At 41.2% G+C, this 19,501-nt stretch overlaps 1 protein-coding gene across 8 annotated transcripts in view; it reads right to left on the bottom strand.

Moving 5' to 3' along the window:
• The window catches only part of ESR2 (estrogen receptor 2), a 76,521-nt gene that overhangs the window by 30,923 nt on the left and 26,097 nt on the right, over positions 1-19,501 (bottom strand). For all 8 annotated transcript variants that reach the window (XR_014148427.1, XR_014148428.1, XR_014148425.1 and 5 more), the window contains exons 4-6: positions 16,764-16,880; positions 7,422-7,721; positions 4,839-4,977 (exon numbers count right to left, since the gene is read on the bottom strand). Coding sequence is in view for 3 of the 8 variants with exons in the window: in XM_081830401.1 (XP_081686527.1) it covers positions 4,839-4,977; positions 7,422-7,721; positions 16,764-16,880 (556 nt within the window). In the remaining 5 variants the exon portion in view is untranslated. The remainder of the gene's footprint in view (positions 1-4,838; positions 4,978-7,421; positions 7,722-16,763; positions 16,881-19,501) is intronic.

The following is a 19,501-nucleotide window of genomic DNA, read 5'->3' as shown; positions in this document are numbered from 1 at the left end:
ACAGAGAAAGGCTACCTTGGAGAATCAGAGCCCTGGGCGAGGGGTGCCGAAACCCGTAGGAAACCTCCAACCTTCTTCAAGTCCTGTCCTCCCCACCTCCTCTGCTCCGGGCTGTCCCAGGCAGCCTGTGGCAAGTGCCCAGTGAGGACAACGTATGCTGTGCACATAGCAGATGCACAAGAAATACCTGTGCACCAAATGCCCCCCATGCCGCATAATCAAATCACTGTGCTTGGGGCAATTAATTACTGAAAATTGTCATTGTTGGGCTTGAGGACATCTGACACCGAGAAAAGCTGGTTCTAAAATATCTTGGGGTCGGGGGGGCACCTGGCTGACTCAATCCGTAGAGCATGCGACTCTTGATCTCAGGGCTGTAAGTTTGAGCCCCACAGTGGGTATAGAGATTACTTAAAAATAAAATCTTAAAAAAAAAAAAATAAAGTATCTCTGGGGACAAAAATCAAAAGCCCACCAAGTCCTGCATTGATTGTTTAATAGTTTGGCTCTTTACTTTTCTGTGAGACTCAGTCAGAGGTGGGGTCATGAACATGTAGGTGCACATGTACACACATGCACGCACACGCACACACCCTGCTCCCCAAATAGTATAAGAGGATTCATCTGAAATCAACCCTATTTTGCAGAGGTTGCCACTTGTACCAAAAAACACATCCCTGCGTATTGAAAGTAGTAGCATTTCCTCCTTGAAATGCATGCCATTTTAAATGTAAATTCATATTTCAAAAATGGAGGGAGAGTTTATATTCTAGAGCATCCTAAGCCCTGAGAAATGCTCTAACTCACAATAATCAGAACATGCGTACCTCATGGAAAAAGTGAATCTCTAATTCTAAAGAACGAAGTCTGATTGCTTTTACCAGAGGTGTGATAGCCAACCACTTCATTCAAGGGTTGGCATGGTTAGAATATTTTTACTCACTTCAAAGGCTAGAGAAACCAAATATATTTTTTTAGGAAAGAAATGAAAAATATAGGAAATAAGGTACAATACCTCATAAATGACACCCTAATAAAGTTCTGCCTGAAAAGAGTTTAAATAACACATTAATGAGATCTATTACACTTATTTCATAACTAAGGAATGAAACTGAATTAGGAGTAAGAAATTAGGATAAGATTAAAAGATTTTAATTAAAGAGAGAGGACACATGATTTCAATGTTAAAATATCGAAACAATCTATAATCAAACCAACCCACTCCCAGAAGCTTAACTTTTGCACGGCATTTGTCCATAAACTAGGGCTAAGCAAAAATAAAATTAGTAAGTACATGTGGAATGTCTTATTATGTGATACCCACTCCTTTATAAAAGGAAAAGCTTCTGTTTGATACCAAGGACAAAATGTTGAATGAGTGGACACCGCTTTGGGTGCCCTATTTTGTGCCTACATACATACGCGCTAGGGGCACACACGTGGGCGTATGTAGACCACAGTTCACTTCCGGTGGGGGAGGGGGAACACTAGGGTGCGGGGGCTCCAGGCTTAACACGCGGAGAGGACTTAAATATTAAACTGACGTGGAAATTACCTACATACAAAAAGGGAAATTTTAAAGTGAAAATTCTTTGGGAATCTTGAAACTCAATGCACAAACAGCTAACGTGGAAGCAAACTCAGTACATTCACAATACGATTCCAGGGAATTCCATAAACGTCCACAATGGGGTCCACACCCGGATCCAAACTCCCTCTGACTTTTTAATATGTACCATTAGCCAGTTTCCTATTGATGCCAAGGACATCAATGTCTTACCGTATATGATTTTTTTTTTTATAGATTTTATTTATTTATTTGACAGAGAGAGACACAGCGAGAGAGGGAACACAAGCAGGGGGAGTGGGAGAGGGAGAAGCAGGCTTCCCGCGGAGCAGGGAGCCCGATGCGGGGCTCGATCCCGGAACCCCGGGATCAGGACCCGAGCCGAAGGCAGGCGCTTAACGACTGAGCCACCCAGGCGCCCCGCATATATGATTTTTTTCAGCGAGCAGAAGCCCAGATTCTGTGGTAGATCTCCACATGAATTTGTAACTCTAGTGATTACTGAGAGAACCACCTTGTTCAGCAATAAGCTGAGGTAACCGGGTTTTCCTCTCATCCTGAACTGGTTCAAGTTTTCTCGCCACAGAAGCCTCGACAAGAATGAGGGACAACAGCAATTACTGCTTCAGGCTGTACAGCTGAGCTAATTTGGTTGTATTCACCAGCTTGTACTGTCACACCATTGCTGGAAGGAACTCTCATAGGACAATCTGCCAAAAGACAGCGATTTTCAAACACTGTGCAAATTATTTATTCATGTTGCAGAAAAATCTCCTAGTACTTCTTTATGATGTGTAATCTCTGGCTTTCTGAATAAAGAACATTTAGAGCATTTTTGAATAGGCAACCCCTCCAGAAACACGCGTTTACATAAAACAATACTCATCTGGATCATACATGCATGAAGGAACTGAATTATCTTAGACTTGAAATTCTAGACATCACAAAGTTTATGTGTTGGCAATACTAGAGATTGCGACAAAAAATAACCATGATAGGTGCTATCAAAAATGCCAGCTCAATGTGAAGGCATTTACAATTCCAGAGACTCCTCTCCTATACTCAGATATACTAGATTTGTATGCAGTACAACACGATACTTTCAAATATTTATAAAAAGTAATGTGAGGGGAGCCTGGGTGGCTCAGTCAGTGAAGCATCCAACTCTTGATTTTGGCTCAGGTCGTGATCTCAGAATCATGGGATCAGGCCTCACGTCAGGCTCCACACTCAGCATGGAGTCTCCTGGTCCCTCCCCCTCTGCTCCTCCCCCTGCTCTCTCTCTCTCTCAAATAAATAAACAAACAAATAAAATCTTTAAAAAGTACTGTGAGTCTATTAAAATAATTTGTAAGAAAAATTACTTTTTTTTTCTTCTATTACTTAACCAAAAGGTAGGCCTAAAATTTGTCCAGGATGTGTGTCCATTTACAGTAACTTACATTTACAGGAATTAACCCAAACAAAGAGGAGAGTTAATTCTACTAAAAACCAGTCACTGAACATAAACATTAAATGTGACATCAATTTAGAAATCAACACAGAAAGTAAAATAACTTAATCCCAGTGTCTGCAAATGTAATGACTAATCAAGGGATGAAACTTCTTCCTAGCACTAACTTCTAGGAGAATTATATGTGTATATTTGTGTGTGTGTGTGTGTGTGTGTGTGTGTGTGTGTGTGTGGCTTCATTTGAACACCAAGTGGAACAGCATGTCCTGTTATACAGGTAACTACTGTTATATTTAAGAACATGGACTTCACAGCCAGCCCCAGCGTCCAGCTCCAGCATTTAATGCTCTGTAACTGCCGGCAAATTACCTAACCCTCCCCCCATTTCCACATCTGAAGAATAGGGATAATAATGGCGCTTACTCATTAAGGGCTATTAAGAAAATGAAATGAGTTAACACATCAAGTGCGTAAGATGGTGCCTAGCATATAGGCAATAGCTTGGCTATTTTGATTGCTACTGAAGGGTCTGGACTTCCAGAACCTTCTTCCATGGTTCAACACCTGGGCTTGCTCCTGCCACAGCCCAAGCTCCAGCTCTTGCCAAAGGCTCTGTTCTCCACCAAAACACCTCTGTTACTTAGAACAGTGCTCTTTGTCAACGTTGTCATCCAGGACAACAGGCAGAATGGGTGCTAAAATCTTGGGGGTATCACTTTTTATCTGTGTAATATGTGCGCAGGGGTCTTCTGATGATCCAAAGAAGTAATACCAAGGGTTGGGCACAGATGCTCTCCATCCGTATAATGGCATCCTTCTACTCTGTGCACAGAGTCCAATGTGACTGAACATTCTACTTTAGAACTGTTTCAAAATAAGGAACATGGAAATCAATTTCCGTCGAGATTTTCAACCTGCTCAAATACGTAACAAGAAAGTGTTCTATTTTTTGTACTAAAATTTTGAGTGTTGTATATTCTAGCTCTTCCTCCATGAAGAGTTCACCTGAATCGATTAAAAATGGGTTCCTTTTGGGGCGCCTGGGTGGCTCAGACGGTTAAGCGTCTGCCTTCAGCTCGGCTCATGGTCCCGGGGTCCTGGGATCGAGCCCCGCGTCCTGCTCCTGGCTCGGCGGGGAGCCTGCTTCTCCCTCTGCCTCTGCCTCTTCCCCTGCTCATGCTCTCTCTCTATCTCTGTGTCTCAAATGAATAGGTAAAATCTTAAAAAAAAAAAAAAAAATAGGTTCCTTTTCTGTGCCATCTTTAAAAGGAAACAAAATGTAATCGAGTGATGGCATTGGTACTATCCTTCCCCAATTTCCATTACCTTTCATTTGGTTTTAATAACCATTCTTTCCACTGCTATTGTCAACAATGCTATAGAGTATATGCAGTTAGAGTCAAAGCACGTTAAAAGAAACTTAGCAGATTTGTAAGAATTCTATCACCTGTCTAGACAGAGATAGACATGGTCCCTATAAAGTGGAAACCAAACAGCAGGGCAATTTAAAATTATAAACTGAAAATGGAATTTTTAATGCAGAAAAATCTAAGTTGACTTGTACAGTTAGTAGCCACATATTCTGCAAGCTATAGGCCCTGCTATGGCCTGGCCTGTAAATGCCGCCCCACCACAGGTCAGAATGAGTCACAGGACACTGAATCCTAGGACCCATGCTCTCCTTCTCCGGCTCTTGACCTGGGGTAGGAGCTCATGACATTATCATCCTCTTAATTGCCCTTTTAGGTGTGAGATTTTAATTGTGGCACCCAGGACTCAAACAGGTCAGAGAAGAAACACGATGTATTTTTTTCTCACCTGTCCAGAACGAGGTCTGGAGCAAAGATGAGCTTGCCCGGGTGGTCAATGGAGCGCCACATCAGCCCCACCATCAGCACCTCCATCCAGCAGCTCTCCAAGAGGCGCACTTGGTCGTAGAGACTGAGCTCCACAAAGCCTAGGGAAAGCAAGAGGCCGTGAGACATATCCACTCTGCTCCTCAACTCCCTGTTTCTGTGAAAACAGAAGAGCAAGTTTTAACAAGCTATGAAAACACAAGCAATATAGGGAAACACTCAATATTTTAAAGATGCGGTTAAATGCTGACCTAAGGAAGGAAATTTTGAACTCAGAGTACGTAACTCACAATGTCCAGCCTTGGATGCCTTCTAGAGATGACCATATTCCTTTTAAGGTTTGTAAAGGACTATTAACTTGGGCTTACAGCTCCCCAGACAAATGCTAGGGAAGAACAGAAAGCTAACAGATCATTTTTAGTCATATTTTAAAAATTCCTCTGCACTGCTGAGAAAGATAATAGTCGGCTGCCAGCCAGAGGCTGCCTGTCTGGCCCAGTTCACAAGAGGGGCTGGGAGGGGTGGAGGGATGGAAGGGGGGTGCTGGGAGTCCGGGACATGCAGAGAGAACAGCACCAGCCCCCTGCAGAAAGTCAAGGCTTCAAATGAAAGATATCTCCGATTGCTTAAAATTTCAGTGTTAGAATCATTCTTCTGAGTAGGAGCGCTGTCTCTAGGCTCTTCTATCCTGAAAAGCAAATGTAACAATCGAAGCAGGTCCCAATAGCCTGATAACCTAACAGCATGGATTGGTCCAAAAATCAGAAAGAAACAGGTAATCTCTAGGGAGGTGAGCACTTTAAAAGCAAAGCAGAGATCACTGGTGCTTCCTCCACAAACCATGATAAAAAGAGAAGGCAGCGTAATATAAAAACTAACCAAACACATGGCCCAAGAGTGCAGTGGACTCCGGTTACGATCCCAGCTCAGCCCCATCCTAGCTAGTTACTCAGTCTCCTTTTAAGTCGATTATCTTACAGAAAAAATGGGAGTAACAGGGCCTACCCTCTGACAAGGCCCTGCAGGCAGCCTCTCTCAGCATCCTCATTTTACAGATGAGGAGACCACGGCACAGGAAGCACATGAGTGTGAGCAATATAATGCCGACATGCACAAAGGAGAACTGAATGGAGGGAGTCACAAAGGGAAAGATGGCTCAGTCCTTCTCCAAAGTCACACCCTGTCCTAACACTGTATGCGTTCCGATCTCCCTTGCAGTTACAGACAATAAGCCTGCCCACAGGAGATTAGGCTTCTTATATTTGCAGCTATCCAACAAGGTCAAGGCTAGGTGATATTTTACTTTTTCTTTTTTTAATTTTGGAAAATGACTACCTGCCGAGAGAGGAAAGAAAATCACACCTTTAGACGAAGCCTAAATTTTCTGAAAATTTGTTTAAAACACCAGGCTTAATGAAGGACTAATGCAGCTCAAGAATTCAGTTTTGTTATGGCACAAAGAAGCTGCACGGCCTTCAATGATCATTAATTTCACCACCACTCCCCACATGGCGTCCTGAACACCAGTGTTTGGCATACGTGCAGCGCAACAGCTAGAGGAAGACGCCTCAGTATTGTCTCCTATGAAAAGAGCAGAGAAAATAACATGATTCTGGCTAAGGTGAAGATCTAGACTATCAAAACAAAACTAGAAACCAGAAGATCCACAGGAAGCTCAGAAGGAATGGGCCCAAGCCAATGAATGACCCAAGAAATACTATTACACCAGGCCTGGGGTCCCACAGCTCTTCACCCCCAACTCCTCCTCACCCAGCTTCTCAGCAGTTTCCAGGCTTTATACTTCGTCTAAAGCGGTTGCGGCCTCCAGGCCATGGGAACTGTCCCTAGGGGTTTAGAACCTGGAGAGAGACCTCATTCTTAGATGACCGTAAATATGCACATGAAGGAACCCTTTCAGGAGGATGGGTTGCTTGCCATTCTGTGTTAGAATTCTAGATTCACTGTCACAGAAACACCGATTCAAATGATAACGAGGTGGTAATTTTAGCACAATGCAGTATTTCAGGTATATATTACAAACTGGCCTGACCCTAGAATTTCTTGCCTAAATGGTCACTTTGGGCCCACTTCTAGAGTCTGGGTGGGTTTTTTTCTTGGGTCTACCCTCTCAGACCACATCTCAGCATGAGAGGTGTCCAACAGGCTCGTGTGCATAGAAGATGTGGCCACAGAGGATAGGGTGTGGACAAGGCCCTGTGGGATGGTTCTGGGGTGGGAAAAGAAGAGAGGTAGCCATGGAAGGAGTCTCACCAAATACCATTCTTCTTGCACTACCGTGTCCAGTAGAGAACTCAGAAGAGTCCAAGAACTCTAAATTGAAGCCAGACCTTCTAAGACATGCTAAAGGCATACATGTCAAGATAGTAAGAAAGAACATATCTCATTTAAAGATTATAAATCAAGCTGTCAAATTGTTACACAACCAGACATCATTTGTGGACCTCCATTTTGTACTCTTGCCCTATAAATGTTAGGGGCAGGCCTTTCTACCATAAATGAAAAGCTAAGATCCAGAAAGCTCTACCTGGAATTTTCTTGGCCCAGCCAATCATGTGCACCAGCTCCTTGTCGGCCAGCTTGGTCAGGGACATCATCATGGAGGCCTCGGTGAAGGGCGTGCTGGGGCGGCTCACGAGCACGTGGGGCGGCTCCGCCTCCAGTAGCGTGAGCACCAGCTGCTCCGGGCTCAGGGCACTCAGCAGCAGCTCCTTCACTCGGGTCACGGGTCCACCATTTTTTGTGGCTTTGCTCAGGCAGTGCAGCTGCTCATCCGAACTTTTCTGCCTTCGCATAGCACGGTACCCACACCTTTCTCTCCGGGAGCCTAAACCAGAGAGATGATAACACAGTACTTCCCCGTGGCTTCCCCAGCCCAGCATTCAAGTTCCCTGAGCCTCCAGGGCAAGAGTGAGGTAATGACCTGAGTCTATCCTCACAGTGTATCTGCCAACAGAAGCCCAACTTATTTCCTGGAACCTGTGGGGCAAGTACCAAAGATTATTACATTTGCGTCTATTTTAACAAAATCAAAATATGACTTTTTAGGGACAGTAGCCCAAATGAACTTAGGACTCCATTTCAAGATTACCTATGGATACTAAATCTATTTTCTTTTAAAGAGTGCTGACATACCTCGGTTTCCAAACCACAGAATTAGGAATTTTCTTCAGACAAAACATGGGGAAAAGTTAGGAACCGAACATTGATATTTACAAATAGTTATCAAATAACATACTCTTAAAATATATTCTTAAAATGTTTATGTGCATGTATGTGTGTTTACACACAGACATATGTATTCTTTTTACATATTTGTACAAATAAATACATTTCAGGCAATAATTTTTTTAAAAATCTGAAAAATATAGAAGAGTACAAATTTTGGCATAAATTCTTTTAGTTTTAATGCTTTTTACTTTTCCATATTTCATATGTGAAATTTGGATCACAGTATATATACACTATTTTTAACTTTTTTATTTTTATTAAAAATGTATCATCATACAATTTAAAAATCTATGCAGCATTCTGTTTTATGAAGATAGCATCACTTTATCTAGTGTCCCCTGTCAATGGAAATCTAGGTTAGTCCTAATTTCTTTGCTAGTATTCATAGTACAGTGAAAATGCATCTTTGTACACACATCTAATTCATTCCCTAAAATAAACTCAAGAAGTCAAGTTGCTGAACCAAGGCATATACACACTTAAAATTTTGATACATATTAATAGGTTACCCTCTAAAACTATTTTAAAATTTATAATACAAACAATACTTTAAGGGGCTTCTTATTTTCTCATAACACCATTGGGCAATAAAAGTCATTTCTAATCTTTGCTAATCTGACAAGTGACTAAACAAAATCATTTTACTTTGTATTCTTTTAATTAGTAGCAAGGTTGACTAATATAATTGCCATACTTTGTATTTCTTTTACTTGTATATCTCCTGTTTCTTTCTTTTGCCCTTTTCCTGCCTAATAACCTATAAGGTTTATCTAGTAACTATAGATAACTTTTATTATGTGCCGTATTTGTCTTATTATATATCTTTTAACTTTACTCATGGTATCTATTGTCCTAAGAGAGTTTAGTACACAGTCAAACCTGTCTTTTGTTTCACATCAAGATTATACAAATATTTTCTTTTATCTTCTTTAAGCACTTTTGTGGTTCAAATCTATTTGGAATTTTACGTGTGTTTGTATCATGTCATATTAATATTTCATGTTATGTTCTTCAAATGGATGAATAATTTTCCCAGTAGCATTTATTGCACAAGCTTTTCCCACTGATTTTTATACAATGCCTTGTCATTTAATAAATATATATAAAAGTATCTTCTTGGGGCGCCTGGGTGGCTCAGTCGTTAAGCGTCTGCCTTCGGCTCAGGTCAGGATCCCAGGGTCCTGGGATCGAGCCCCACATCGGGCTCCCTGCTCAGCGGGAGGCCTGCTTCTCCCTCTCCCACTCCCCCTGCTTGTGTTCCCTCTCTCGCTGTGTCTCTGTCAAATAAATAAATAAAATCTTAAAAAAAAAAAAAAAGTATCTTCTTCTGGGGGCACCTGGGTGGCTCAGCCAGTTAAGTGTCCAACTCTTGATCTCAGCTCAGGTCTTGATCTCAGGGTGGTGAGTTCAAACTCTGTGTTGAAAAAGTATCTTCTTCTGGATTTTCTCTTCTGTTTCATATATATACACGTGTGTGTATGTGTGTGTGTATATGTATATGGAGTGTGTGTGTATACACTTTTTTTTTTTTTAACTCCTGTGCTGGTATCAATATGTTTTAGTTACTGTAGGTTTATGGGTCAGAAACACAATGGGATAATGTCTTTAAGATGGTGTGGTGAGGGAGAAACCTTTAATTTACAATTATATTCCCAGCTGAACTATCATTCAAGAGGAGCATAAATTAAAGACATTTGAGTTAAGCAAAGATTAAAAAGATATATCACTCACAGCCCTTTTGAAATAACTACTGTGTTATTTGGAATGAAGAAAAATGAACCCAAGAGAAGCAATGAAATTCAATATGCAATGGCAAGAAAATAAATTGGTAAACATGAGAGGAAACCTAATAAATACAGAATGAATAAAATAATAATTAATTTTTGGAGGTACAGAAATAAAGTAAAACCAAATACTGGATAATAACAAGATGAGAGGTGAATAATTTTGGCTGGAACTTTCGAAGAATCTTTATTTGGAAAGAGAAATATCTATTAGAGAGAGTGGCATGAATTCTCAAATTAATCAAGAATGCATGCTAAAATAGAATTGTCACTAAAAGAATTGAAACAGAATGTATGACTTCCAAACTAGCAGAAGAGGTAAAATAAAACAAGAAAATGGGATCAATTCCAAAAAGGAAAAAAAGAAAATATATGATGAAATTGTTAAAATCCTAAAATAAGATGACAGAAATGAATTCAGATATCAGTGATCACAATAAACATAAATAGACTAAATTTATCAAGAGCAACTCGGAGATCACATTTTTTTAGCTAGACATTGACTAGTTGTAAGGGATACATCTCATACATAGAAAACTGAAAATAAAGGGATAGAAAAAGATTGTAGGCAAAAATTAACCAAATAAATCAGTTACGCTATCAATATCAGACAATATAAACTTTAAAGGGCATAAATCATTATTAAGACCTCATCAGATTATAAAAGGAAGATAAATAATTCTAAACCCATAAACATCAAAACAACAAAACAAGAAAACACAGCCTACAAACATAACAGTAAAAAGTGACTAAAAGAAAAAGATAAATTGACAAATACATTATTATAATGCATTTTTTTAAAGATTTTATTTATTTGATAGAGACATAGCGAGAGAGGGAACACAAGCAGGTGGAGTGGGAGTGGGAGAAGCAGGCTTCCTGCCGAGCAGGGAGCCTGATGTGGGACTCCATCCCAGGACCCTGGGATCATGACCTGAGCCGAAGGCAGATGCTTAACCGACTGAGCCACCCAGGTGCCGCTATAATGCATATTTTAATGTATCTTTCTCAGCAACTGACAGAGCAAACCATTGGGGGAAAAGGCAGAATACAGAACATTGGAATTGTACAATTCACAAGTTTGAGCTATAAAAACTCATGGAATTTGCAAAAATTATCACATACTAGTTTATGAATAAAATTTTAACAAAAATTGGTATCATATAGATCATATTCTTTGATCACAAAAAATAACAAAAATATATAACTTCCAAGGCCTTATAAAGTTTAGCACAAAAATATTTCTAAAGATCCCTTGGTTAAAGACAAAAATACAAAATGAAAATTAGGAAAGACATTAGTCAGGATGTCATTAACATGGGTACAACTTTTGTATGCATCCCCCCCCGCAAAAAAACCTAAAAGTTATATCTGCAAAATGCCTAGTTTCTATAGTCCCACCATTATGTTTGTTCACTAAATTCAGTTGTCCACATTTTAAAAAAGAAATATTAGTTAGGAGGTCTGATTACACTTAAATTACTAGCTCCCAAGAAAATTTATCTGAATTTCTTATCCTTGGCTTATCAAAGTAGAAGGAAGGGCTCTATCTATCTAGAGATAATTGAATCAAACTGCTTACTAAAAGAACTAAAAGCCTAAAATATAATTCACTTTATTAGTAATCAGAGAGCTATAGGTATTATTTAAGATCAGTTATACCCCCAGGGTCAAATGAAACAAAATGTTTGGTTTAAGAAAGCACCTTTCTGATCACACATCTCCTTTTTGTAGAGTATACGAGGAAAAAGAGTTTCCAAAACAGGTTTACATACAAAGAGAGAGGTTTTGAATCCATGCACTCAAACTTATTTGACCAACTTTCACTTACAAAGCCCTATATACTGGGCCCCGTACTGAGTCCTAGGGATTCTAAGATCAGCAACATAAAGCCCTTGGCAGGGAACTCACTGTTTTCTACCAAGGACATTTCTAGTGTCATGGCTTTCCCACTGTAATCTCTGCAGTCACCGGGTGTGCCTCTGAGCAAGCCTGATGAGGAACTCTACCAAACAGGAGCGCTCCATATTAGAAAGTGGTAAATCGCCCCGAGAAAAGGGGATGATGATAATGGGGATGACAATGACAACAACAATGGTCATAATGCTAAGTGACAACAATGAGAGCTAACACCTACTGGGGAAGCTTCTACGTGTCAGACACTGTGTATTGTATTTACATTATTTCATTCTGAAAACTGCCGTAGAGGACAGGTGCTCTTATCATCTCCATGATACAGAGGACTGAAAACAGGCTCAAGGGCGCTCAAAGAACCTGCCCAGGGTAGCAAAGCTAGAAAATAGTGAAGGCTGCGTATAAACTCAAGCAGCTGTCTGAATCCACAGCTGGTGCTTTTACTACTTTATACCACCTCCCTATCAAGTCCCTTTCATGTGTATATACAGCAGATGAATCAAGAGATGGCATCTGAAAGATGTGGATTTATTCTCCCAACACAGAGAAACAGACCGAACATGTGGCTATTCCGATTGTTCTCCTGGCTATTTATGTTTCAGCATATCCTTATAATGAAGACTTACCCTCAAGTTAGTCTGGGTGGTTATCTTCCCACCATTTAAACCCCCATATTAATATTTCCATAGAAAAGACAAGATTGGTGCAGAAGAAAAAGGTGATAACAGAAGAGACATGATTTCTTTTTTTCTTTTTTTTTTTTTTAAAGATTTTATTTATTTATTTGACAGAGAGAGACACAGCGAGAGAGGGACACAAGCAAGGGGAGTGGGAGAGGGAGAAGCAGGCTCCCGGCTGAGCAGGGAGCCCAATGCGGGACTCGATCTCAAGACCCTGGGACCATGACCTGAGCCGAAGGCAGATGCTTAACGACTGAGCCACCCAGGCGCCCCAAGAGACATAATTTCTAAAGCGGGGAGTGAAATGGTGTAGGAGGATCCAGGATGCAGATAGGTTCCTAATCTTCCAAGACTGGAGAGAAGGAAGACGATGGATGGAGGGTTTATTGAGAGGGCAGACAAGGAGAGTGCTGGGAAAGGAGGGAGGCATCATTAAGAAAATTCACTCCTGGGGTGCCTGGGTGGCTCAGTCCTTAAGGGTCTGCCTTCAGCTCAGGTCATGATCCCGGGGTCCTGGGATGGAGCCTCTCATCGGGCTCCCTGCTCGGCGGGAAGCCTGCTTCTCCCTCTCCCACTTCCCCTGCTTGTGTTCCCTCTCTCGCTGTCTCTCTCTCTCTGTGTCAAATAAATAAGTAAAAATCGTAAAAAGAAAAAAAGAAAAAAGAAAATTCACTCCTAATTGTCCTTCTCTTGATCAGTAAAGGGCTAAATACCCAAATGTTTGCATATCAACCCATCTCATTCCTTTTGCAATCTCCAAAGATAATAAAAATTTTTTTTTCGGGGCGCCTGGGTGGCTCAGTCGTTAAGCGTCTGCCTTCGGCTCAGGTCATGATCCAGGGTCCTGGGATCGAGCCCCGCATCGGGCTCCCTGCTCGGCGGGAAGCCTGCTTCTCCCTCTCCCACTCCCCCTGCTTGTGTTCCCTCTCTCCCTGTCTCTCTCTCTCTCAAATAAATAAAATCTTTAAAAAAAAAAAAAAAAATTTTTTTTCTTAGACAGCCCTACCCAATTTCTTTTTGGCCAAATTCAATGACCCTTTCTCTTGTTCTCTTTTCCATGAAATATTTTTTTCCAGTTTTATTGAGAAATAATTGCCATATATCACTGTGTAAGTTTAAGGTATAGAGCATAATGGTTTGGCTTACATATACTGTGAAGTGATTACTACAGTAAGTTCAGTTAGCATCCATCATCTCACATAGATAAATAAAGAGAGAAAGGAAAGAAAGAAATTTTTTCTTTCAGAACCCTTAGGATTTACTCTTAATAACTTTCATACATATACAGCAGTGTTAATTACAGTCATCATGCTGTACATTACATTGCTAGTATTTATTTATCTTGTAACTGGAAGTTTGTACCCTTGACCACTTTTCCCCAATTCCCTTTCCCCCCACACCCTGCCTCTGGTAACCACAAATCTGATATCTTTTTCTAGGACTTTGGGTTTTTTGTTTTGTTTTTGTTTTTTTAGATTCCACATGTAAGTGAGATCATACAGTATGTGTCTTTCTCTGACTTACTTCACTTAGCATAATACCCTCAAGGTCCATCCATGTTGTCATAGATGAAAGGATTTCTTTGTGTGTGTTTTTTAATGGCTGGATAATGTTCCATTTTTACACACACACACACACACCAACTTCTTTATCCATTCACCTGTCAATGGACACTTAGGTTGTTCCCATGCCTTGGCTATTATAAATAATGCTGCTAGGAACATGGGGGCGCAGATATCTTTCTGAGTGAGTGTCATGAAAGATTTTTTTAACTACATCTCTGTACTCTGCCTGGGCAAGACTGTACGGCATTAAAACTGCTCATAATTTATATGAGCTTTTCAAAGAGGGGGAGAGAAAGGAAGGAAAACGAAAATTTAGTACCAAACACTGTGCTAGGTCTTTACATCTTTTTTTCACATGCATTCCTCACAAAACTCCATGAAACAGATATCTTCTTTTCAGAGATAAGAAAACCGAGCGTCAGGGGCGCCTGGGTGGTTCAGTCATTAAGTGTCTGCCTTCAGCTCAGGTCATGATCCCGGGGTCCTGGGATCGAGCCCCACATCGGGCTCCTTGCTCAGCCAGGAGCCTGCTTCTCCCTCTCCCACTCCCCCTGCTTGTGTTCCCTCTCTAGCTGTCTCTCTGTGTCAAAAAAAAAAAAAAAAACTTATAAAAAATAAATAAAAAAGAAAACCAAGGGCCAGAAAGGTTAAGTTTGAGCATAGTCACAGTTCAAGAAGTAATGAGACAAAAAATGAGCTTCAGTCTTTGGAAGTCCTGTCCTCTTGTTCTTCCCGCCACATACACCGCCCCCTGCAGGCGGATTATGCAGGTGCTCCTGCCCTGGTCCCAAACCACCAGGGCTATGGCTAGCTGTCCAACAGAAAGTAGGACAATAAGAGCATTCTTATCCTAAGACTAAATTGTAAATCACTTTTTAAAAAATACACTCACCTTAAAATATTAACTTAAAATATGAAACATTGATTTGCAATCTTTTGTCAAAGGGCCAAGGCTTTCTCCTTCAGTACCTCCACCAATTAAATCACAAGTAACTTTTCTACATAGGCCACGTCCGTGATACACTGTCTCTGAATTTTCAATTTCACCTTCCTTAAAACAGAGCAAGAGCTTAGGCACTCATAAAGCAATCCAAATTCAGATTTTTTCTAGGGTTTATGACCCCTCCCCCCCAATCTCACTCATATCTAATTCCATAGCTACTAGTCCTTTACAGTTAATGCAAGCACTACACCCAACATGGGGCTTAACTCACAACCCCGAGATGAAGACTCGACTGAGCCAGCCAGGTGCCCCTCCTGTACAGTTTTATCCAAAGCTTTCACAGAAATGATTGTCTTTTCCTACTCATATTTCATATGCTTGCATAAATTCTAATTAAATTATATAATTTGACAGTTACAATGAGTGGAAACAGGTTTTGGAAGAAACCCACTGGTTACTGATAAAGGTATAACTGAAGGCGGGGGAGCAGAAATGCTCGAATGTTTTAGAGAGTAACCAGTACACACTGGTCATGGGTATTGGCAGGGTATTTTACAAAGAAAACAGAAAACATCAGTGATTCTAGAGGACTTCTGCTATACTACAATATAGCTGGATAAGATGTCTTATCTATTATATACATTTTTTAAAAAGGACAGAGAGGGGCGCCTGGGTGGCTCAGTCGTTAAGCGTCTGCCTTCGGCTCAGGTCATGATTCCAGGTCCTGGGATCGAGCCCCGCTCGGCGGGAAGCCTGCTTCTCTCTCTCCCACTCCCCCTGCTTGTGTTCCCTCTCTCGCTGTGGGTCTCTCTCTCTGTCAAATAAATAAATAAAATCTTAAAAAAAAAAAAAAAAAAGGACAGAGAATGTTCAAAAGGCAGAGCTCCTAAGAGACTGTCAGGGAAAAAAGAGACTCTTGTTTTAAATTTTTCAAATAGTTACAAAGAGATAAATTACAACTAACCACAGGCAAAATATTGACTAGCAGAGTAACAGGAAAAGTACAGGCAGAGCTAATGTGAGTGCGCATAAACCAGCAAGTGTGTACAAATGAATGAATCAAGTTAGCCAGGTGGAGAGAGCAGGATGTAGGCATTCTTGTCAGCTGTTACTCTAATGTGCCCATTTTTCTTTGTTTTTCATGGATGTATGCACCTATGTGTGGATACACACACACGTATGATATGAAGACATACCATCGTAACACAGAATCTATGTTCTATGTGCTTTCCATAGTTCTATCATGTTTCTGACTCCTCTACAGATCTTCTCTAGAAAGCTAATAGAGGATAGGCACGAGTCTTTCCCATAGCTATCCAAGTAACCCACCAGACAGTCTACTTTCTTGTCACAGCTTTCACTGTGAACATTTACCAGAACTTCCTCCTTAGACTTCTCAAGGCCTCAGGCTGATGGTCATCCAACCCAGTTGCGTACTTCAGTGGCTAGAGTTCTCAAATTCATGCAGCAGCCCATTGTGTTGTCAGACTACTTGAATCGTAGAAAGATCTTCCCTATATTGGGCCAAGATGTGCCTCCCATAACCCATTCCTGTTTACCTCAGCTCTGTCCTCCGCAGCTACAGGGAATAAGTCAGTGCCCCCTCCAGTGGGACAGAATACACATACTTGAAGATAATGACCAAGTCCTAAATCTCCTCTCACGCAGGCTACCTGTCCCCAGTCCCTCCGCCTGTCCTGACAGAGCTGTCAGCATGGCCCACACATGATGAAAGGGGAAGCGAAAACTCACCACACTTGACCATCCCCACTTCATAGCACTTCCGAAGTCGGCAGGCCTGGCAGCTTTTGCGCCGATTCTTATCTATCGTACACTGATTTGTAGCTGGGCAAATGTAATCATTATGTCCTACAGCAGAGGGAAAAAAAAAAAAGGCAGGCTATTGTTACAATATTTTGATTAAATATCTTCCCAGTCAACAACACTGATAATGCTACTCAGCTGAGAGGTAGGCGACATCTTCTTAATGACAGGTACGGGTACAAAGGCCAAAGTTCGGCCTCATCAGTGCCTTGTTGGTGAGTCAAGAAAACCTAGGAATATTTCCGTATCTTACTCTTTGACTAATAGGCTATTCTCCACATGTTCTTCGAATTCTCAAGAGATACATTAGAAATATTCTCCTTTGGACATGGAAAGTGAGACAGTCGCCTGAAATTGGTGCTGCAAATCACAGAATCTCCTCAAGAACAGGACTTGTGCATCAGGTCACCAAATTCAACCGCTTATATTCTTTCATGTATATCCCTCTTGGGAACTTAACATGATATTTTTATGGGAATTCATAGTCAAATAAGAGAATGAAACTAATCAATAAGAGGACCAAGAAATGAGCAACCTGAAGAACCAAAAGAACTGCCACTTGAGGCTGGTGGTGATTATTGTTCTCAATTCCCCACTGCCTCCCTCAGTGGGCAGAGTGTGCTTGCCCACCGACTGATGTTGAGGTTGGCCATGAAACTTATTTTAGCCAGTGGTATGTTAGTAGATGGAATACTCCAACAGTCTGGCTTGGCCTCTTGAGCTCCCAAGAGGAAAAAAAAAATGCCTCAGGTAGTCGCTGGCCCAAGGAGAATGTGGAAACACATGGCGCAGACCGGAACTCAACCCAGAGCTCAGAGCCGAGCCTTGAGAAGTAGAGCCACCCTCCCCGACCACCGGACCAAAAAACATGGTTCCACGATTGGGCCAAAATCAAGTTTTATAATTCTCTCCCACTTTAGGTAGATTCCAGTAACACTTGTTCAACCAAACACAAATTCAGTTGTTTGTGATTTTGCCACCATTCCCTGAGCTGGCCTGGGGTGGCAGCAAAGGTGTAGACTGCACAGTTCTAGAAATAGGAGGACAGCTTTCCCCAGAGATGCAAAAACCATTGTCCCGACATGGGGCTCAATCTCACAAACCTGAGATCGTGACCTGAACTGAAATCAAGAGTCAGATGCCAGCCACGTACAGGAAACCTGGAATGCCAACATTTCTGACATACCTACTGATTTCCAGATCCTTTATCATTTCATGTAATCCTATAACTTCCCTATAAAGAGCTAGGATTCCCATTTTTCCAAAGAAAACAAGTTAGCTCAGTTCAATAATCTCCTTAAGGTCATGGTTTTAGTTTTCCATGCTGCATAACAAATTTCTACAAACTTATAAGCTTAAAACCAAATGAATTTATTATCTCGTTTCCATGAGTCAAGAATCCAGGCACAGGGACGCCTGGGTGGCTCAGTTAAGCGTCTGCCTTCGGCTCAGGTCACGATCCCTGGGCCCTGGGATCAAGTCCCGCATCAGGGTCCTTGCTCAGCAGTCTGCTTCTCCCTCTTCCTCTACAGCTCCCCCTGCTTGTGCACTCTCTGACAAATAAATAAATAAAATCTTATATTTAAAAAAAAAAAAAATCCAGGCACAGCTTACTCTACTCAGTGTTTCAAAAGGCTGCAATCAAGGTGTTGGCTGGGCTGTGGTTTCATCGGAAGCTCAGGGTCTTCTTCCAAGCTCATACAAGAGGTTTGTAGAATCAGCTCCTTGCAGCTGTCAGACCAAGGTTCCCATTTTCTTGCTGGCCATCAGCCGGGCACTGCTGTCTACTCGTAGAGGAACCAGTTCCCCACCCAAAAGCAGTTCGCAGCATGATGCTTGCTTTCTTCCAGGCCAGGAGGGGCATTTCTCTGACTTCTAGTCTGTCTTCACTCCGCTAGGATGGAGTCTTACATAAGTATAGCATAATCATAAGACTCCCCCAATACCACTTGCCATATAAGATAACCCAACTGCTGAAGCAACTCTCATATTTACAGATTCCACACACACTCAAGAGTAGGGTGTAAAATATGAGGAATTCTTAATCTCAGGAAACAAACTGAGGGTTGCTAGAGTGGTGGGGGGTGGGAGGGATGGGGTGCCTGGGTAAGAGACATTGGGGAGGGTATGTGCTATGGTGAGCACTGTGAATTGTGTAAGACTGTTGAATCACAGATCTGTACCTCTGAAACAAATAATACATGTTAAAAAAAAAAAAGAAGATAGCAGGAGGGGAAGAATGAAGGGGGGGAAATCGGAGGGGGAGACAAACCATGAGAAACTATGGACTCTGAAAAACAAACTGAGGGTTCTGGGCGGGGGGAGGATGGGTTAGCCCAGTGATGGGTATTAAGGAGGGCACGTTCTGCATGGAGCACTGGGTGTTATACGCAAACAATGAATCATGGAACACATCAAAAATTAATGATGTAATGTATGGTGATTAAGATAATAAAATAAGTTAAAAAAATAAAAAAGTGTAGGGGGTAATATAAGGTATAACATTTTTTTTAAAAAGAATAGATAATTATCGTTACTGCTTTTATCCTCACTTATAATATTCAAAACTATATTTTAAAAGCCAAGATATATTTCCAATCAGAAACTTTCGATTGTCCTGTAGAACATAATGCTTTATGGCTAGAAGGTAAATGTAACCCCACAGT

Source organism: Leptonychotes weddellii, chromosome 9 (assembly GCF_054177405.1).
Source record: "Leptonychotes weddellii isolate Sample4059 chromosome 9, ASM5417740v2, whole genome shotgun sequence".
In the NCBI taxonomy this organism is placed as follows: Eukaryota; Metazoa; Chordata; class Mammalia; order Carnivora; family Phocidae; genus Leptonychotes; species Leptonychotes weddellii.
Note: the sequence above shows the minus strand (reverse complement) of the source record. Positions and strands in the feature narration are given on the sequence as shown.